At 35.7% G+C, this 23708-nt stretch overlaps 1 protein-coding gene across 1 annotated transcript; it reads left to right on the top strand.

The window, feature by feature from the left end:
• The first annotated feature begins 1323 nt into the window (after positions 1–1323).
• LOC131945831 (A disintegrin and metalloproteinase with thrombospondin motifs like) lies at positions 1324–23125 on the top strand. The gene is made up of 14 exons (XM_059306441.1): positions 1324–1396; positions 1659–1864; positions 6457–6549; positions 6943–7087; positions 7835–8073; positions 9068–9145; positions 9587–9738; positions 10847–10887; positions 14149–14260; positions 15059–15229; positions 19073–19211; positions 20246–20353; positions 21449–21500; positions 22974–23125. The coding sequence occupies exons 1-14, from the start codon at positions 1324–1326 to the stop codon at positions 23123–23125; spliced, it is 1761 nt and encodes a 586-aa protein (XP_059162424.1).
• Positions 23126–23708: the final 583 nt, after the last annotated feature.

Below are 23708 nucleotides of genomic sequence, written 5' to 3'. Positions count from 1 at the left end.
AACATGTTTATAACGGATTTTTAAAAAAATGGTATTATGAAATAAAACATTTAATTTCGTTATTTAAAAAGTTAAATGATAGTTATTCGCCTAGCAATGTGAGCCTATGAAATTTAATTAAACAGTTATTTTTATTTTTTTTTATAAATGTCTATGGGAAGTTCTAGAAGATTCAAACTAGGGAAAATTAATATCATGGTTAATAATAACATTAACCATAAAAATACGGTACATTTTTTGTGTGTGTGTTATTCCTTTAATCAGTTCTCTAAAGTCGCGCGTGTGTATGGGTGTATGTGTGTATCTGTGTGTAGGTGTGTGTGTAGGTGTGTGTGTCTATGTGTTTGTGTGTGCTTTCACAAAAATAAATACCCCCACAATTTAAAACAATTATAAGTATTAGCTTTGATACTTTTGTAAATAGTATATGATATCCTAACAACGAACAGTCTGCAAGCTACGTTCCTATGGTTTCATGTTTCCTCTAAAAACTGATATTTATATTGTATATACGCCCGAAGATACACACACACACACACACACAAACACACACACACACACATATATATATATATATATATATATATATATATATATATATATATATATATATATATATATATATATATATATATATATATATATATATATATATATATATATATATATATAAAATTTAAGTAGTTGAAATTCTTCCGAAAATTGCGTCACACTTTCCCATGCAAATTCTACACCACTCTATGGTCGAATGCCTCACGCAATACGACACAACACATTTCTAAAATCCCTACCCCAAATGTCCAGTACCTTAAAATAAATAACATTGTGTATCATGAATTACTGCCCTTGAAAAGTTAAAAAAAGCTATGCTTCTTTCATTGACCCGCACCCCCACTCCCCACACCCCGTCACCTGCAGCGTTTCTTCCAGACTTTTTTTCTCCCCGGCGGGGGGGGGGGGGGGGGCACTTTACATTTTCAGGGGGGGGGGGGGCGAACTGAAATTTCCTGGGGGGGGGGGGGGTTGGACACTGTTAAAAGTATACATGTATAAATTTTCTATATAAATTCCATCTCGTTCGGGGGGTGGGGAGGCGGTAGACTCTCTTAGGGGGTTGGGGGGAGGCTCAGCGCCCTGAAGAGATGCCTGAAAGAAACACTGCTCACCAGCTGATAAAGCACACTGGCACACAAGACTGAATTTCACTAACCTCTAGCGGTGTGACATTATGCATAGGCTATCCATTTACCATAGGGAAATCATCGTCGATTTACTACTAATATCTATTTATACCACGTCAACAGATTTTTACCTTGAATTAGAATGATTGTATTACAAGTTGCCACCTGGCTCATAGTTCAATTATTGTATATCGAATTCTGCACCAGCATTATAGGTAAGCTTGTTGTCATTTTTCAAAAAATTTTGATTATTCCCTTTCCTATAAATCACTGATTGATTTGTTTATTTTAAGGATACATGAATCAAATCTACATAAAGTACTTAGGCGAGCTTAGTATTATTGGCTTTTTCCGTGGTGTCAATACATAAATGGCGAATAAATCACAATATCTACACTGGTCGTTTCCAAAATTTCACGAACCATCAACATTCATTGCAAGAATTACATTTAATTGAGTAATTAATTATATTTTCAGTACGGGTGAACTACACACACAATGACGTCATCGACCAACCGTTACCCGATGACGTCAACGTGACGGTGACCATCAACGACACGACGTCCGTCCTACTGCAACTCAAGCGTGTCCGCTACGTCGGTCTGGACACGCCTGTCTACACAATCACGACGGACAAAGATGGACGCCTCGTCCGGTCGAGAGAGTCACCGGACAACCGGGAGGTAAATGACGGACCGGATTTCTGATAGAGTTAGAGGGAATTTTTAAAGGGAAGTAACTCATTGGTAGGGACGGAGTGGTCTAGCGGTAGAGAGCTGCACTACTAAACATTTAGTCCCAGGTAGACCGTCCCTGAGTCCACCCAACTCTGATGGGTACTTAACTCACGTTAGGGAAAGTAAATGCGGCTGGGCATAGTGCCAAAATCACATAAACTTGCCCCATAGACCGTCCGGTTTGAAAGGAACTCATTGGTGGTGGATGGTGGGATAGCATGGGTTAATGACAGAGAGGTAAATAATATGATGGGGAGTGGTTGGGGGAAATATCAAGGGGTAATTTACAGGAAAGTAATTCATCTGAGGGGGAGCGGGAGGGGTATAGCAGAAGTTTATGTCCGAAGAGTTAGTGATAGAGAGGTAAGTAAATCTGGGGGGTAATGGTTGGGGGGTAATAGCAAGGGGTAACTGACAGAAAAGGGACAGCGTGGTAGAGAGATAGACTGCTAATACGAAAGTCTCGAGTTCGAATCCGGGTTCTGGTCAGGAAAACGTCCCTGAGTTCACCCAGCTCTAATGGGTATCTGACTCAAGTTAGGGAAAATAAGGCCGTTTGACATATTCATTCACATGTCGAGTGAAACAGATGAACTCTACTTCATCTGCCTCATGTGTCTTGCGCGCGAACGGTAAAATATGATGAACTGACATGAGGTTATTTACCTGGGAGGTGGGGGGTTGTGACGGGGGTAATGGTAGGGGTGAGGTTATTGATAGGGAGGTAAACAATAGGTGGGCGATAAGAGTTAGCAACGGGGAGTATTGACCAGGTATATACATTATGATTCGCTGAATTTACTTTCCCCTTGAATTAAGCTAAGTACTACAAAGAGTTGACTGAACTCAAGGTAGTCGAACCCGGGATTTGGGTTTCTTTCAGACATTCTTCTACTGGGTACTTAAATCATAGGAGTGGGGGCGGGATGTAGAGTGGGCAACCACCAACGAAAATATATTTTATATCTAATTTATATCCTCTATTTCGTCCGTGTCGGGGAGGGGATTGAAGGGGGGGGGGGGGGATAGTGCCCCCATTATTTTTGTCTATATTAACAAACTAGCCGTCCCGGCCAGGCCCTGCTCTGGCTTCTGTGAAAAACCCTTCTGTTAAAGACCATCACCTGTGTGTTTAGTAATCATCATAAACCGGCATTGCCCACCCAAACCACAACCAACCAAAACCAAAACAACAAAACGCAAACATAACGCTAACACAATTACACATACAAACGAAAACAAAAACTTACAACAAACCAACCACAACCACAAACACCAATACGAACACAAAGAAAAAAGCAAACGAAAACAAACCAAATCCAAACACAAAACCAACCACAAACACAAACACAAACCCAAAGAAAAAAAACAAACGAAAAAGCAAACGAAAACAAACCAAATACAAACGCAAAACCAACCACAAACCCAAAGAAAAAAAACACAAAAGAAAAACAAACGAAAACAAACCAAATCCAAACGCAAAACCAACCTCAAACACAAATACAAACACAAACCCAATGAAAATAAAACACAAACGAAAACGAAAAAAGAAAGAACAAAAACGAACCAAATCAAAACGCAACCACTAACGCAAACCCAACCTAAACACAAAGAAAACACTAACGCGAATATAAACGCAAAGTGCTCACGGGGCTGAATCGCCTACTTCAACTTAATAAACGACTATAGTACCCCAACTTATTCATAGTCTTTTGCACTCACTTTAATGAACGTAGGCGCGAAACCGAACACGGGAGGCCCGGGACCCCAAAAAGCACCCTGTCTGGGCGCCAGAGGACGCACCATGACGTCACCGCCTGATTGAACTTAGTAAACGCCTATAGTGCATAACTTATTTATAGTCTTTTGAACTCACGCGAACGTAGATACCATAGCGTACACCGGAAGGCCCGGGGCGCCAAATAGCACCCTGTCGGGGTGCCGGAGGACGCCCGGATTTGATTCACTTAAAGACTATAGTAACCTTTCTTATCCATAGTCTATCGCACTGTTTAAAACAAAATTATGCAGCATAGCGCCCACATGATAGCCCAGGGTGCCAAATCAAACCGTGCAGGGGCGCCGGCGGACGCGCCTGTTTCAATTTAGTGAACAAAAATGATAATACTCCAAGCTTATCCGTAAATGGAAAGAAATAAACGTAGGGCTATATGATTTGTAGGACCTGGCTTATTAAATGTTATTGATTTAAAAAAAAATAATAATTATTGAACAGTATGTTCAGTGTATAGAATAAATAAAAGGCACTGTTAAAAATACCTAACGACATTGCACTTAATCAATCCCCGCTAATTATGTAATTATTTTTTTATTTCTTAACACCAAAAACAAAGTAATAAAATGTAAATTCTTTCTTTTTAAGAATTTGTTTTTATTAAAGGGAAGTAACTGTGCAGTCAATACATTTCCGACACAATTTTAGAAATTTTATAAACGTCGATACACTTTTTAAAAATTTTATGTCGCGTTCATAATTGAAAATTATTCTTCTAAGTAAATAGAATGAAAATTGTTTTTAAAAACTTTCAATGGTAATTTTTTGACTCGTACATTTAGACTGTGAGCACGATAAAAAATCTAACACTTAAATCCATAGAAGTGTCAACGACAAACTTTTTTGCCACACGTTACAGAACTGAGCTTTATATATTAGATAATAATTTTTAACTCACGTCTAAAATTCTCTAGAACCTCATGTATCCGCTTCACCCTCTCCATTTTAGTCGTGGTAGAATAGTTGGGGCCCCTTGTGGAGGTTAGGGCCTCCCCTAGCAAATAGTAAAATACTAATTGGAAATAATGATAATAGAAAAACTTAAAAATGAATATCTTAATTAATTAAGTTTAGTCAAGTAATAAATCATTCAGTAAAATTGACCTTCTGGTCATTGAGGGTAATAAAGTGACCTCCCATTGAAATAGCTAATGTAGGTAAAGTTCACTTTTCGACGTTCAATGCGGCAAGGAAAGTAGAGTTCACCTATTTCTGTGACCTCAGTATTTAAAATGAAGGTGTGGACAGCACTACGCCCAGCCGCCTTTACTTTCCCTAACGAGAGTTAGGTACCCATTAAAGCTGATGGACTCAGAGACGTTCAACTAAGTTTGAACACGAATTCGAACTGGAGACTTTCTGATTAGGAGTTTAGCTTTCTACCGCTAGGCCACGCCGTCCCAAAAAGCTAATGTAAGATCATTATTATATTCTGTTCACATAATTTAATTCTCAACAATAAGAATGTGCAGTATATTAAGAAATAACTCTTTTTCTAAAGGTCACACACATCCACCTTCATCAAACAACTGACTCAACCTCTATCAAACACGTAACATTAAGTCGCCATCTTGATTCGCGAGATACAGAATCACCAAAGTAAAGATACCACTCTAATATAGCCCCTACAGGTTTCTATTAGCTTTTCCGAATATTTTCCTCTTACCTAATCTTCCAAAGCCTGCTTTTTGTTAAAACTTTCTAACTTATCACGACCGTTTTGTATGTAATGGTTCTTCATTCATTATTTCATGCAAGTCACGGTCCATTGATTTTTCTCCCAACCTCAGACACTGCTATTCGATTCGCCAATCAAATGTCGTAAAGACGCCATTGACCCTGCCTTTAATCCAAATCGTGCCATAAAAATCTAAAAATAAATTCCGTGATATCCGGTTATAAAAAACGCATTTTTTTTCAAAACGAATGTATACAAAATATTGTTCTAATTTTCTTTTAAATCCTTTAGGGTTAATGTAATGTGAAAGTAAAGAATGTAGGCCATTTAGGAATCTTTGTGTCACCTGTTTCGCTTATTGCAGTCATATTCTGTTTGCTAACCTGTTCAATTTTTTAAACAATTTTTTTTAAGGTTCATTGAAGCGTACTAACAAAATAGCAGAGCGTATCGTGAAAAAATTGACATAGCTTTACATTGATTTGGGTCACGAAGTCAAAAGGCCTATAGAATGTTACCGAATAAGCGGTTTAGTGTAAGGTGAATTTGACGCCTTCACTAAATAACGCGGTGGACGGTATTCGTTTTTGCTGAATTAGCGGTGGGTGGACGGGGTCATACAAAGTTGACGTAATGCATATTGGGACGTTTTTTTTTTACATCTTTACACATCGTCATAAAGTGACACTCCCATGTGACGTCATATTTCAACCATTCCCCCACCCCTCATTTTTTTATGAAACATATATTTCTCTCTAGCATAGAAACTGAGCTTAATCGGTATTAAGCATAACTATCAAACTATCAATGTTAGTTGGGATTTTAAAAAAAAAAATTCAAAGTACAAAATTGGTAAAAATTAAGTTAAAAAAAAAGAATGTTTAAATGTAAAAGTGACGTCATACTTATTAAACTCCCCCCTCCCCATCCCCCACAACAAAAAATATTTTTCTCAATATTATATATCAAGATTTAAACATCTTCTGCGTTAATACTTTTAAAAATGTTTGGTAACGTCTTTACGTTTTGTTTTACTTGATTCATGTTTACGTCACTTCCTGATAGAACATCGGCTACTACCAAGATGTGACCAGTCAGGCCGCTCTTCAGATCCAGAGAATCAAAAGTTCAGTAGACACAGATGCCTATCTTCAGCTGGTAGGTTAGAAATGGAATTAGTCTAATAATTAGTTTGTGGCTCCCAAAATAGTTTGTTAGTAAATGGAAAACAGTGACTAGATTAAAACTGGTGTTTTTATTGTCAATGCTAGTTATACAGATTAGTAAATGAAACACTTACATTGCGAGGTATAAGCAAAAATAACACTCGTTTTTTAAATATTATATATGTTATATATATATATATATATATATATATATATATATATATATATATATACATTAGATATATATATATATATATATATATATACATATTTACATATATACATATATACATATATATATATATAATATAATCTATGTATATATTATATTTATATAATTAAATTACATATATAGAAACATAATATATATTTGTTACTGTTTCAGAGAGGAGAGTTTGTACATTCAGGACTTCAGTACTCACTGACCCCCAATGCACGTGATAAACGGGATATTACGTCACAAGACGTCCACTATAACCTACAGATAGAGAAATGGCCTTCACCTTCGGAAATAGACTATGAACTCCCAGGTAAGCTTATTAAATTAGAAGATTTTATTGCTTACTTAAATAATAGAAAACAATGCGGAATATTTCAAAGAAATATTATTTCGCTTTATCAGGATCAATGTTTTTATCAATTTTTGTGTTATAAAATAAATTGGCAATTGCACCCTATATTACACTGAATTAAAAAAGCAGACACTACTGTAATTAAGGTTAGCACATTCTTGTGGTATTAATTGATAGTTTTATGTTTGTGACTACTGTGTTTGTTACCTTAAAACACCCTTTTCCCATATTTCCAGGGAGATGGGGATTTTAATCTTCACGAATGAGAAATAAAAAAAAAAACTTGTATGGGGAGGGTGGGGTGTAAAGTAGTCTCTATATCTCGGCAAATAAATGCCCAGCCGCCTTTAGTTTCTCCAACTTAAGTCAAGTACCCATCAGAGCTGAGTGTATTCAGGGACGTCCTATATTCACTAGTCCGAACCGAGATCCGAACTCGAAACCTTCAGGCTAGCAACCAATTGCTCTAACATATTATGACGCCACCCTGTTGGATGGGGGTGGGGGGTGTAGCGGTAATTATAAAATTGGATGACGCATACTATTGACGCATACTATTTTCCATTTCGTCCGGGTTTTTTTTTTACATGTACCTGGATGTAGAATGGAGGACGTCTTCTCCCCCTACCCTCCCGGTTAGTTTCCGAAAAGAAACCTTGTAAAGCACTAGAACCTTCCATACATCTCCCACCTCTACTCCCACAGACCCACACGAGTTGGAAGAGCCACCAGCAGCCGACGCCAGTCCACCACGTGACTCCCCTCTCCCTCCCCCACACTTTTATCACCGCCGTCGTCGTCGGCAGGCCAGGGCCGACTACTACATCGACGTCACGGCCATGCTGGACTTTTGGTGCTGGAGCAAGTTCTTGACCAAAGCCGCGGGTTCCAGAACAACTGCCATGGACAATGTGCGAGAGTATTACGCTTATATTTTTAATACGGTAAGACATTGCATGTTGTTCTCATTAGTTCGCACTTGATTATATTCTCAAGACTAGTGCGAGAGTATTACGCTTATATTTTTAATACGGTAAGACACAGTATGTACTAGTAGTTCGCCCCTGAATATAAACTCAAGACTAATGCGAGAGTATTACGTTCATATTTTCAATACGGTAAGACACAGTATGTACTAGTAGTTCGCCCCTTAATATAAACTCAAGACAAATGCGAGAGTATTACGTTAACATTTTCAATACGGTAAGAGACATGAGACAACTTGTTGTTCGCAGTAGTTCTACCCTGAATATAAACTCAAGACTACTTAGGCTAGATTGTTGTTGTTTTTATTGTGATCTTTTTATTCACTGTTATTTTAGAATCTCATGTTCATTGTTTTATTTTTATTTTTGGATTCTCATGATTTTTCTGTTTATTGGGTTCTATTTTTTTAGAATCTCATGATCTTTCTGCTCCTTAGGTTTGATTTTTTGTAAAATCTCATGATATTTCTGTTCATTGGGTTCTATTTTTTAAGATTCTCATGATCTTTCCTTTCATTGAATTTGATTTTTTAAGAATCTCATGATCTTTCTTTTCATTGGGTTCGATTGTTTTAGTTTCATAAAAATTTGTGTTTACCTAGTTCGCTTTTAAAGATGTTGTGATCTTTTTGCTCAATGACTTCAGCTGTTTGAAAATAAAGGTACACTTTCGAAAATAGAGGACAATTGGGGCAGATGAAGTAGAGTTCAACCAACCGATTCTGTGACCTGAACAGACAAAGAGAGATGGTGGTAAGCCAGCACTATCCCAGCCGACTTAAATTTCCCTATCATGAGCCAGGTACCCATTAGAGCTGAGTGGACTCAGTGACGTGATACGAAATAAATTCTGGGATTTGAACTAAAGGCTTTCAATTTACTAGTTGTACGCTCTATCAACCGACCATGCCGTACCATTTTTATAAATTGTTATATTCTTTTTCCCCTTTAGATGGATCTCTTGTACCAGAGTATAACAACTACACCCTTCAAGCTGAACATTCGACTTACTAAAATCGTTATTTGTGAGGTATTGTATGTGTGCTCTGTTTCGGTTTCTCTCTCTCTCTCTCTCTCTCTCTCTCTCTCTCTCTCTCTCTTTATATATATATATATATATATATATATATATATATATATATATATATATATATATATATATATATATATATATATATATATATTCATACCTCTGTACATATATATATATATGTATATATACAATATATATATATATACAATATATATATATATATATACATATATATATATATATATATTTATTTATTTATATAAATGTATATAATATTATATATATATATATATATATATATATATATATATATATATATATATATATATATACTTATATATACTTTTATGTACATATAAATATATTGTGTGTATATAACGTATCTTAACTTTTTTAATGAAACTACTTATATTACGTATCTATAATATATAATGGTAGACAGTCGAGGCATCCTATTTCTCCAACAACGCTACCACAGTGGCACTTGGCTACGTTGACGGCTATGCTACGTTAGATCAGTTTGCCGCGTTTGTCAAGGACAACGGCTCAGCACTCCTGACACCTTATGATCACGTGATGCTCTTTATTGGGTGAGGCGGCTATAAATAATGAGTCACTGTTATAGTAGTGTTATATCTAAGTAGATATTTTGTTTAGTTCCATCTTTGTTGTATTTATTTAATGGTATTTGGGGTCTGAGTGGTCGGGCGGTTAGGCACTTGATCGTTAGCCCGAACGTTCCGAGTTCCAACCTTCAGGCAAAGCGTGGCTCGATAGCCGGGGACAGCAACACATCTAGGAGTGAAAACTCCGAAATCAAACAGGAATGGAGCCCCTTAGGCCACATGAATGCCAACTATTTTTTTTCCTTTCGGCAGCTCCTGCGACACTGCTGATTCCAAGTTGTATATGTAACGTTATCTCCCTTGGGTCCATCAGTTGTGGAGAGATAGAGAGAGAGAGGGGGGGGGCGATAGAGAGGGAAAGGGAGAGAGAGGGAGGGAGAGACAGCGGGTTAGAGGAAGAGAGAAAGGGGAGACATAGAGAGAAAAAGGGATAGAGGAATAGAGAGAGAGGGATAGATGGAGGGGGGGGGAGAGAAGGAGGGAGAGAGAGAGGGAGGGAGAGAGAGAGGGGAGATAGAAGGAGAGAAAGAAGGGGGAGTGAGATAGAGATAGGGAGAGAGAGAGAGAGAGAGAGAGAGAGAGAGAGAGAGAGAGAGAGACTGATACATGGGCAACATCTGGCTCTTCTCATCTTGACCTCCTGTCTAAAAGTCTCGAGTTCTGAATTCGGACTCGCGTCTGTAGTACGTCCCTGAATCCATTCAGCTTTAATGGGTACCTGACTCACGTTCTGGATTTAGGGAAAATAGTTTCGGCCTGACATCCCCAATTATGTGGTGGTCTCAGAAACTGATGAACTCTACTTCATCTGCCTTACCGACCTTCAGGTCTAAAAGGAGATACCTTGACTTTCATTTCATTTTTAAGTAGCATTTCCTGTTATTAGTGGATTTGACATTAGCCATTACCACCCTTCCCCACCGCCACCACCACCACCACCACCACCACCACCACACATTTGGTGAAGGGGACAATCAATAAGCCTCTTTAAAATAAATACATATTAGGAAAATATTAGAAATTCTAAAAGGGGTTAACATTTGGTAATTTTTTGAAATTATTTTTTTACAAGCCTCAACATGACCAACACAGACCGAACCAAAGATATTTCAGGTAGATATGAAAGGTAGATAATGCACTTTGACCTTTGCACCTAAAGATCGTGTACATATTATACAACAAAAATGAGAGGGGGTAGTTGATAGGTTATTATTTTTTTATTGTTATTTTTGTTATTTCTATATTGTTGTAGTCTAGTGCATTGGGGTTAAGTAAGCTCATATAATACTGATGGTTGTTTATATTTTTTTTTAATTTTTTGCTACATAAAAAAACCTGACCCATTTGAGTATATATTCCTTACCATTAAAATAGTATAATGCTTTGCAATTAATATAAAGATGGAAACACGGATTCTCCTAAAAAACTTACTCTATTTCTCCTACATGTTGTTACACCTTGCTTTAAAGTAGATGATTCTAGTACACCTGATTCTAGAAAGACTAGTTCACCAGGTAGACTATAGCGTACAAAATTATAACGTCATTTGTGGGAGAGTAGCTAGGTGTAAAAAAAAGTTCCCTTTCAAACCTGACGTCCATAGTGCAAGTGAAGTAGAGTTCACTTGTTTCTGTGACCTCGACATATGAAGAGATAGTGTGGTCAGCACTATGCCCAGCCTCCTTTACTTTCCCTAACTTGAGTTAGGTACCCATCAGAGTTGGGTGGACGGTTTACTGACTTGAACCCGGATTCGAACTCGAGACTTACAGGTTAGCAGTCCAGCTATCTACCGCTAGAACACTCCGTTCCGTAGCTAGGTGTGGTGTGGGTTTCAACATATGTTTTAAAAATCTATGAAAAGATAATGTACTTTGATTATGTAGGAAGATGGTCTAAAATAAGTTTTTTTTTTTTGCTATAATATATACACGATCAATCATAAAATGCACACTTACATGTTGCTCTTAAACTTACACGCTTAATATTGTAGGTAGATTTTCGTTTCTCATGAACAATTTAATATATCGTTTTTGACATATTTTAACATAGTTTATTTGATTTCAGCACATTTTAGACTAATGTATATATATATATATATATATATGGTGACAGGACAAATGATCTCAGGACAAATGATCTCAGACAAAATATCTCAGACAAAATATCTCACGGACAAATGATCTCAAGACAAATGATCTCAGGACAAATGATCTCAAGGACAAATGATCTCACGGACAAAAGATACCACGACAAAATATATCAAGACAAATGATACCACGGACAATTGATCTCAGACAAAATATCTCAGACAAAATATCTCACACCTAAATTTTAATAGTATATTGGATGATTTTAATTGATCTGATTTTTTTTTATTGACTGTCTTATGGTTTTGTTTACTATTTTTAATATTGTTTATAGGCCTATATAATAATTGTAAGAAATGTTTGCCGTACAAAATAGTCATATTGCACTAAACATTTTAAGGTTTGTATTAGTAATATAGTATACCAAGATTAAAGAAATAATTTCGAAAGACAGCGTAGGTGTGCTTGACAAACGTGAGACAATCCTACCACGTCAGGTGGACGAAACTAGATCAAAGAGGATGGAATAACAATAAGGACACACCTTCGTATCAAGGTGGCTTTGATGGTAGAGACATGCCTTAAGGGAAAGACATCCACCCTCCATGGACAATACGACTAGCATATAAAGTCCATTGTTATGCGTCGGTCACACCTTAGTGATTAAGTGACTAATGCTTATTTAAACGACAGCGGTCATCGCGGAGCGATGTGCATCAAACAAAGCAGTATTAATGGTGATTGCTTTGCTATGGTCTCTTTCGTTACCTCGCAGAAAGGTATTAGGACATTAGTTTCTGGTGAATTTATGTTTACCATAAGCAGGCAAAGAGATTTGGAAATGTGAAATTAGGACATGTCGAGCAAGAGTTCACACAATAGATGATCACATAGTATTGGAGAGGTGTGATCATAACGATGTACCTACCAGAAAAGAAACTTACACGTTATGTTTGTGTTGATGATGTAATAAAAACAATAGTTTAACGTTACGAACCTTAAGACCCATTCAAATTTTTGAAAGATATTTCGCGTTTTATGAACATTAATGTTGTGTAGCTACCGTTACTTTATTTGTTTTATACATTATCATTTATTATACCTTTCAGGCTAAAAGAGTAAGTTTGTTTTAATATTTATTTTTTCAAATCAAATGCTACTACAATAGCTTAATACACCTTTTGATGTTTTTTTTAGGTTTCACTGATTCATTTTATGCACAATTATTTTACATAAAAAAGTAAACAAAACCATATTAACAGTCAATTTTAAAAAGTTCAACTAAAATCATCGTAAATACTATTAAAATTTCGCTGTGAGATATTTTGTCTGAGATATTTTGTCTGAGATCATTTGTCCATGGTATCATTTGTCCTGATATATTTTGTCCTGGTATCTTTTGTCCGTGAGATCATTTGTCCTTGAGATCATTTGTCCTGAGATCATTTGTCCTGAGATCATTTGTCCGTGAGATATTTTGTCTGAGATATTTTGTCTGAGATCATTTGTCCTGAGATCATTTGTCATGGAACCATATATATATACATATATATATATATATATATATATACATATATTTAAAGTCTATTTTATTTTAAAGATTCTCAAGTAGGCCTGTATTGTTTCATTAAATATCGTACAATATATTTAACCTAAACGAGAGGGGGTTGACATATATATATATATATATATATATATATATATATATATATATATATATATATATATATATATATATATATATAAATTACATATCTTTCTATTTTATCGGGGGCGAGGGGGTGTGAGTGCGCTGGACGTTCTCCATTTAACAGCATAATATGTAGGAGAGTAGACAAAAATACCTCAAATTTCAGCATAGTTTGAGATAAACTTAGAACTAAAATGTATAGATACTATTACAAGAGCAGATAAACTCTGCTTCATCTGCACTATTCAGCGCAAGGTCAGAAAGTGTAACTTTATATTTAAAAACATTTTAATAGTGGTACTTATATAGTTTATATAGCTATAACTTATGGTCATAACTCTAGCCTAGACATTAACTACAAACCTCACGCGATACCTTAACATTAAGTATTACCCTGATATCAACGATTATGTTAAACAAATTACCCGCAGAGAAAAAAAAACGTCTAGAATCTGTACTGCTCCACCATATTGTAGAACACTGCACGATATTGTATTGTTCTCCAATATGGCTGAACATTCAAGACACAAGTTTGTTCTGCTATGCAGTGTGGAAAATATACTCGCTGCTAAATTTAATGTGTGGTTTGTTTAGGTCGTGCCTATGTTGCTACCACCTGCCGTACCAATGGAGACAGCACGTCTGTGATAGAGGACATGGGCAACTACAGGTGTATCTCTACTGCCACTCATGAGTTGGGGCATAGGTAAGTGAAGGGATTCACAGTGGCGTAACTAAAGGGGTGTCCGGGGTCATAGGTAAGTGAAGGGATTCACAGTGGCGTAACTAAAGGGGTGTCCGGGGTCATAGGTAAGTGAAGGGATTTACAGTGGCGTAGCTAAAGGGGGAGTCCGGGTTCATAGGTAAGTGAAGGGATTTGCAGTGGCGTAGAAAAAGGGGGTGTCCGGGTCATAGGTAAGTGAAGGAATTTATAGTGGCGTAGCTAAAGGGGGTGCCCGTCCTGGGCAATATTTTCACCTGCATGGCGCTATCCGCTATGGAGCTAAGTTTCCCCAACCGGTTATGTTGGTATGAGTTAGGGTTACGTATTTAGTTTGTGTTAGTAATTTGATTAGGGATAGAGATCGAACTATAAAGAAGGGTTTGATGATTGCGCATATAAAACTGGCGGGGTTCAGTATGTCCAAAGGTTAAGAAACATTAGTATCTTTGTAACCTGGTGTAGTTAAGTTATATCCAGAAATATAACTAGTTATGAAACTGTTGTTTTTAATGCTAAAAATTTGACAAAAAACGTGAGACAAAAAATGTATAATTATTTTTAAGTCTTAAAAATAGAACTACATTTTGTGAGGTTTTGCAAAACCTTTATTTGCATAATTAAAAATTAACAATTTTATTGTAAAATTACTTCTATTTATTTTTTAATTTTATTTTTTAATTTTTTTGTCTTCTTTTTTAATTTTTTCAATCTTTTTATTGACTGGGAAAACTAAAATTGCTCTTAACATTCCTCCATTTTTGTGTCGTCTGCGTCAACCAGTCTCTCGGCCCAGCATGACGGTGAAGGCAACAACTGCTCGGTCACCGACCGCTACATCATGGCCGGTTCCAGCACCACTGAAACAACAGCAACGATGTTCAACCCTTGGAGATTCTCCAACTGCAGCATCAGCTATTTTACGACATACGTCAACTCACTTTTGACAACTGGGTAAGGAAAATAGAATGTGATGTTTCAATAACTGCAGCATCAGTTATTTTACGACATACGTCAACTCACTTTTAAAAACTGAGGTAGGAAAATAGAATTTGATGTTTCAATAACTGCAGCATCAGTTTTTTTTACGACATACGTCAACTCAATTTTAAAAACTGAGGTAGGAAAATAGAATTTGATGTTTCAATATCTGCAGCATCAGTTATTTTACGACATACGTCAACTCACATTTAAAAACGGAGTAAGGAAAATAGAATTTGATGTTTTAATAACTGCAGCATCAGTTATTTTACGACATACATCAACTCACTTTTGACAACTGGGTAAGGAAAATAGAATTTGATGTTTCATTATCTGCAGCATCAGTTATTTTACGACATACGTCAACTCACTTTTAAAAACTGGGAAAGCCGAAAATAGAATTTGATGTTTCAATAACTTCAGCATCAGCTATTTTACGACATAGGCTACGTCAACTCACTTTTAAAAACTAGGTAAGCCGAAAATAGAATTTGATGTTTCAATAACTGCAGCATCAGTTATTTTACGACATACGTCAACTCACTTTTGAAAACTGGGTAAGGAAAATTGAATTTGATGTTTCAATAACTGCAGCATCAGCTATTTTACGACATAGGCTACGTCAACTCACTTTTAAAAACTAGGTAAGCCGAAAATAGAATTTGATGTTTCAATAACTGCAGCATCAGTTATTTTACGACATACGTCAACTCACTTTTGACAACCGGGTAAGGAAAATAGAATTTGATGTTTCAATATCTGCAGCATCAGTTATTTTACGACATACGTCAACTCACTTTTAAAAACTGGGTAAGGAAAATAGAATTTGATGTTTCAATAACTGCAGCATTAGTAATTTTACGACATACGTCAACTCACTTTTAAAAACTGGGTAAGGAAAATAGAATTTGATGTTTCAATACCTGCAGCATCAGTTATTTTACGACATACGTCAACTCACTTTTGACAACTGGGTAAGGAAAATAGAATTTGATGTTTCAATATCTACAGCATTAGTAATTTTACGACATACGTCAACTCACTTTTAAAAACTGGGTAAGGAAAATAGAATTTGATGTTTCAATACCTGCAGCATCAGTTATTTTACGACATACGTCAACTCACTTTTGACAACTGGGTAAGGAAAATAGAATTTGATGTTTCAATATCTACAGCATCAGTTATTTTACGACATACGTCAACTCACTTTTAAAAACTGGGTAAGGAAAATAGAATTTGGTGTTTCAATATCTGCAACATCATTTATTTTACGACATACGTCAACTCACTTTTAAAAACTGGGTAAGGAAAATAGAATTTGATGTTTTAATAACTGAGGCATCAGTTATTTTACGACATACGTCAACTCACTTTTAAAAACTGAGTAAGGAAAATAGAATTTGATGTTTCAATAACTGCAGCATCAGTTATTTTACGACATAAGTCAGCTCACTTTTGACAACTGGGTAAGCCGAAAATAGAATATGATGTTTCAATAACTGCAGCATCAGTTATTTTACGACATACATCAACTCACTTTTACAAACTGGGTAAGGAAAATAGAATTTGATGTTTCAATATCTGCAGCATCAGTTAACTTACGACATACGTCAGCTCACTTTTAAAAAATGGTTAAGGAAAATAGAATTTGATGTTTCAATAACTGCAGCATCAGCTATTTTACGACATAGGCTACGTCAACTCACTTTTAAAAACTAGGTAAGCCGAAAATAGAATTTGATGTTTCAATAACTGCAGCATCAGTTATTTTACGACATACGTCAACTCACTTTTGAAAACTGGGTAAGGAAAATTGAATTTGATGTTTCAATAACTGCAGCATCAGCTATTTTACGACATAGGCTATGTCAACTCACTTTTAAAAACTAGGTAAGCCGAAAATAGAATTTGATGTTTCAATAACTGCAGCATCAGTTATTTTACGACATACGTCAACTCACTTTTGAAAACTGGGTAAGGAAAATAGAATTTGGTGTTTCAATATCTGCAGCATCAGTTATTTTACGACATACGTCAACTCACTTTTGAAAACTGAGTACGGAAAATAGAATTTGATGTTTTAATATCTGCAGCATCAGTTATTTTACGAAAAAGGTCAATTCACTTTTAAAAACTGGGAAAGCCGAAAATAGAATTTGATGTTTCAATATCTGCAGCATCAGTTATTTTACGACATACGTCAACTCACTTTTAAAAACTGGGAAAGCCGAAAATAGAATTTGATGTTTCAATATCTGCAGCATCAGTTATTTTACGAAAAAGGTCAATTCACTTTTAAAAACTGGGAAAGCCGAAAATAGAATTTGATGTTTCAATATCTGCAGCATCAGTTATTTTACGACATACGTCAACTCACTTTTAAAAACTGGGAAAGCCGAAAATAGAATTTGATGTTTCAATATCTGCAGCATCAGTTATTTTACGACATACGTCAACTCACTTTTAAAAACTGGAAAAGCCGAAAATAGAATTTGATGTTTCAATATCTGCAGCATCAGTTATTTTACGACATACGTCAACTCACTTTTAAAAACTGGAAAAGCCGAAAATAGAATTTGATGTTTCAATATCTGCAGCATCAGTTATTTTACGACATACGTCAACTCACTTTTGAAAACTGGGTAAGGAAAATAGAATTTTATGCTTCAATAACTGCAGCATCAGTTATTTTACGACATACGTCAACTCACTTTTAAAAACTAGGTAAGCCGAAAATAGAATTTGATGTTTCAATATCTGCAGCATCAGTTATTTTATGACATACGTCAACTCACTTTTAAAAACTGAGTAAGTAAAATAGAGTTTGGTGTTTCAATATCTGCAGCATCAGTTATTTTATGACAAACAACTCACTTATAAAAACTGGGTAAGCCGAAAATAGAATTTGATGTTTCAATATCTGCAGCATCAGTTATTTTATGACAAACAACTCACTTATAAAAACTGGGTAAGCCGAAAATAGAATTTGATGTTTCAATATCTGCAGCATCAGTTATTTTATGACAAACAACTCACTTATAAAAACTAGGTAAGCCGAAAATAGAATTTGATGTTTCAATATCTGCAGCATCAGTTATTTTACGACATACATCAACTCACTTTTAAAAATGTAGTAAGGAAAATAGAATTTGGTGTTTCAATATCTGCTTTTCTCGTGTCTATAACTAAATGTTATTAAATATAAATTATGCAACTGTACCACCTATTAAATCTAAATTATAAACACGAGAAACAATGATCAGTGCCATACTTACAAAGCCGTAAATAATAAAATAAATAAAATCCTGCAATACTCGATGATCGTGGGGGCACAACAAATTTGAGGTGGGTCTAAGGCGCCCACCTTTCTCCATTCCTGACCACAACCGGATGCCTCCATCTAGGTGGATCGCCTTAGTCACGAACACGTGGTCGATGAAGTTCATGTAGAAACTCTTTGGACCTGGCCGGTGACCTTTACTAGAAGGTCATACGCTCAGTGTTAGCATCAGTTGTTTGATTTGGAGTTTTCTCTCCTAGATGAGTTGCTGTCCCCAGCTACAGCAGTCTGAGGTTTCGAACTCGGGACATTTCGGTTTAGCAGCCATGAACTTTCCCGACCCGAACATGCCAGTCCTAAAAAAAGTTTTGCTACTGATGAAGATATAATTAGATATTTTGTACCTCACGTATTTATTCAAGTCGAATTTCATACATTTTTTTTTTTAAATACCAATGTGCGTATCTTGGTTTTCCCCAATGTCTATTTTTAACCTTGTAAATAAATAAAAAAAAACACTCCCGTTGCTATTTCAGGAGTGGAGTGGAGTGTTTAAGCACACAGTTAGCCAAAGACACAACTATCCCGGATGTAAAGGACTATTTACCTGGGCTGGGGTACTCACCCTCCCAGCAGTGTGTGCTAACCTACGGGCCAGATTCGTACGACTGTAGGGTAAGATAGCTTTCAAAGGGGGACAACACAAAAACGCAAAGAAATAATATATGATCGGAAACTACGTATCAAAGTGCGCTGTTTTTTTTTTTTTTTTTTGTTAAATAATTTAAAGGCGGTATCAAAGAATAGAAAATGTGTACATTCTAGAACACTAAAATAATTTTCCACAAGCCTTCCCAAATGAAAGTGTTAGTATATTGAATTCGTATTAGAACATTTTTTATCTAAGCGAAGGTTTTAAGGTTTCGGTTGGTTATTTTTTGATGCGCATTTTTCTGGGAATCCAACGGTAATACCCCCAAGCTCAACATTAACCCCACCCTCTGATTTCACACTGTAAATAACCAAGAGAGTAACCCCATTCTTCCCATGAATAAAAAAAATTGTCGAATAAAGTACAAAGATCATTGGTTAACTATATGTCGTGATCTCTCTCTCCTACTTCGCCGGTTAAGCAAAAAAAATTACTAAGTATTGCTTTTGGCGTGGGACGCCATGGGCTTAAGCGGTAGAGCGCTAGGCTGCTGACCCGATAGTCTTGAGTTTGAATTCGGGTCAGTCCGTAGAACGTCCCTGAGTCCACCAGATCGGATGGGTACCTAAATCATGTTAGAGAAAGTAAAGGCGACTATACAAAGTGATGACCACAACTTTTCTTCATGTGTCGAGGTAAAAAACATATGAACTCTACTTCATCTGCCCAATGGATTGCTAGGTCTAAAGAGGATTCTTTACTATTGCTTTATATTGCCCGTATATAGAACATACCCCCACCACCTTAATCCAAGATCAATCACCCTTCTATAAATAACTCTGTTTTATATTAACCCAAATATTACCTTATGTCATCACATCCACCATACCCCCTTCATTACCACAAGCCTACTCTTATCAACATTTTTACATTGTATTTCTCTGTTCAATCACCAAGTAATTGATGAATAGAAAGTCAGACCAATTTTAACACACGATATGCTTAAAATTTAAAAATAAATAAAAATAAAACCTGTTGTTTTTTTATCTTCATCTAGTTGTCTAACCCAGTTGATTACTGCAGGAAGTTGTACTGTTACAGCCCAGTCCCCAACCTGTGTTACCTGACGCAGGCAATGGACGGTACGACCTGCGGCAGTGGCAAGGTACATAACTCTTGTTTCGTTTTTAAAATACGTTATAGGGCTGGTAAGTAGGTCACCAACCGGTTCTATATCTCATGCAGGTTTTATTGAGCCGTAGAACTGGTTGGTGACCTACTTACCAGCCCCATATCCAGCAGTGCAAAGGGAGGTAATTATGTCGAATGTTTCCAGTGCTTATTACTCACCGATCATCCCCGTATCAGGAAATCATGTCAAACGTATATTTGAACAGAAAGCGTCCCAAAGAATGTTCTATCCCTACCCACACAGCCCCACCCAACACCAATTACCCAAATAATTTTTTTTTTATAAATGGGGGTGGGGGAGAAAGTGGGAGGGAAGGAGGGTGGAAGGGTGGGAGGGGAAAAGCAGCAGAACGGAAGAATCGAGTTCACGGGGTCGAATTTCTACGACTTCCCTGAGTCCACCCAGCTCTAAAAGGTACCCAACTTTTATCGTAAAAGTTGTGGGATATAGTGAAAACAACACAATTCTTATAACCTAGATATTTAAAAATCGGAAAAATCAACTTCATCTGCCCAGTGAACACTTTAGTCTGAAATTGTACTTTCTTTGTTTAATTAATTAACAAAAGTATACCTTGGCTTATAAATGATAGAATAAGGAATTATGAATTAAATTTAATCAGACTTAGAATATTATGAGACAGCGTTAACTCCATTTGACCCGAATCCGAACTCGGGCACATAAGGCTTGTTATCTAAGGATAGCAGTTTTTTTTTAGAAATAAACTTCAAAATCAAACAACTGCTGCCTTGCAGATTTTTCTTGTTTGGACTAACGTTTTGATAGCAAACGGGAAAGAAAAAAAAGCAGGCTGAAGTCCATTTATGTAGAATAAACTATTGACGAGATAGATTTGGAGAAAATTCCCTCCATTATTTTCATTAAAGAACTAGGAAGTAAATGAATAGAATAGCAATGTATATAACATTCATCAATGGGTGATATTTTTTTATTTAATTTCAATTGATTTATTTATCTGTTTTCTATTGTGATTTGGAGTGATGATTTTAGAAAAGTAAGGAAAGATAACTCACAAGTACAAACATTTGTGTGCTTTTACATACACAGTTATGCCGACTTGGAGAATGTGTTGCTGATGACGCCGCCCCCGTTGTTGATGGTAAGTCAATCTATTGTTTGCATCTTTCATTTTTATTCCAACGTTGGTAAATGATGTTATGTATGGCTCCTTTTTGCATCGGAAGACAAAGGGGTACACCCGGAGAAGTGAAATCATTAGGGCATTACCACGGCATTAGATACCCGGAGAAGTGAAATCATTAGGGCATTACCACGGCATTAGATACCCGGAGAAGTGAAATCATTAGGGCATTACCACGGCATTAGATACAGTGATCCTGGGTTGCCATGCTTAGTGATATCTGTCTTGACCTATGCCGGTATAGTCCGAATCAATGCTAAGAGGTCTTGTTTAAAAAAAAAATGTGGATCCCCCTCCCCATCAACACACAACGGCATAAAAAGCTAGACCCCCTCCCCTAAATCCCTAAGACGATGTCACAATCAACCTACATCCCCCCACCCCCTCTTAAAAACAGTTTTTGCTTTTTCAAAAGACCAATTTACTTTTAAAAATATTTTCCACCCTGATTCAACATTGAAACAAACACAATTATTGTAAATTACACGCATTAAAGCCGCGCTTACAAAACTGTGAATCTCATTAATGTTAGGGAGGTACCAAAGCTTTAACATTCAAAATATGAAGATATATGTTATACATTATGTATATAACTGTAGTTTTCAATAATGGGTGACAGGACAAATGACCTCAGGACAAATTATCTCAAGGAAAATAATCTCACGAACAACATATATCAGGACAAATTTTACCATGGACAAAATATCTCAGACAAAATATCACACAGTAAAATAACTATAATAAGTAATAATAACTATTGTATTTAGGATTACTTTGGTCTATTTGTCTGTGAGATATTTTGTCTGGGATCATTTGTCCTGAGATCATTTGTCCTGAGATCATATGTCATGGAACCCAATAAAGATATATTAATATACTACATCATTGATTATTAAGTTAAGGCACGTTGCAATATTGAATACTGGTATTGAGATGCAATGAATTGTGCTAGTTACTTCCCATTTCGTTGTATAAAGATTTCAAGGGATATAACTTAAGGCATTGTACCCAACAGCTGTAATAAATACATTGAAAATGTATTTAACAGAATATGAATAAAATCGTAATCTATTTTAAACATGAATATTTACGGTTTTGTGATAATTTTGACAAATTTTATTTTTCTTTACGACTTTTAAAAATATTTTGACACTTTTGTAAAAATCTACCTATAAGTTTTAACAAATACTTATTTATAGACTTGAGTTTGTTCACTATCAACGGTGTTGTTGTTGATATTACAATAGTTGTTGCAGTGTAATTTATTAAACTTAGCTAATAAAATATCGTTTTAATAATTAAATGAATAACAGAGTGTGTATGAGAAAGAGCTCAAAGAAGTAGAGGTGCCCAAGTACTTAGACATATTTTAAAAACTTTTGAAAGAAACAAGAACAGGATATTTCTTTGGCACAACGTTAACACTTGCAGACTTCTGCATCTATGACCTCATCGCCATGATGATAGGCAGAGGAGTCCTCAGCACTTCCAAGCATCCATTAGTGGATGGGTTAGTTAAGAAAATTGAAAGTAATCCTAATGTGAAAACTTATCTGGCAAATAGAAAGAAGACTGATTTTTAATACAGAATAGAAACCTCCAGATTTTAAAATTACCTATCCATTATATAAGATTTAAGTCTTTTTAACACGCAAAAAACAGACTGTATCTTCACATTTTGCTACATTATTATTAAAACAATCTCATGTAGTTGACAGAAATAATCTTTTTTAAGATAAAAAAATACAATTTTAAAATAGAAAACTGTATTAAATTTAACATAGTCTAATCTAAAAATGCTAATGATATTTAAAATAAAAATCTTCAGAGCTGTAAAATTTGAAGATAATGCATTTGATAAACTTTCCAATTATTAATTATATATTGCAGCCTATTTATTTTATTTAATGAATAAGTGATAATTGCAATCCATATTTGATGTAACTTTAAATTAATGTAAAATGTAAATAAATATGTCGTTCAAGAAAAAAAAAGTAATTTATTATACGAAATGTCCAACCTCAAACTTCCCCAAATTCTATTTGCTCTCTAACCATGACCCGCACCCGAACTTACATTTGTCTCCCCTTTTATTATTATTTTCTTTAACACATTTCCTACTTGATTTCCCAACTGATTTTCACGCTGTATGTATTATAAAATAAT

The sequence above is a fragment of the Physella acuta genome, unplaced genomic scaffold (genome assembly GCF_028476545.2).
Source record: "Physella acuta isolate Inbredline_101_S28 unplaced genomic scaffold, ASM2847654v3 ptg000536l, whole genome shotgun sequence".
Classification (NCBI taxonomy): Eukaryota; Metazoa; Mollusca; class Gastropoda; family Physidae; genus Physella; species Physella acuta.
This window is presented reverse-complemented; position numbering and strand designations above follow the sequence as displayed.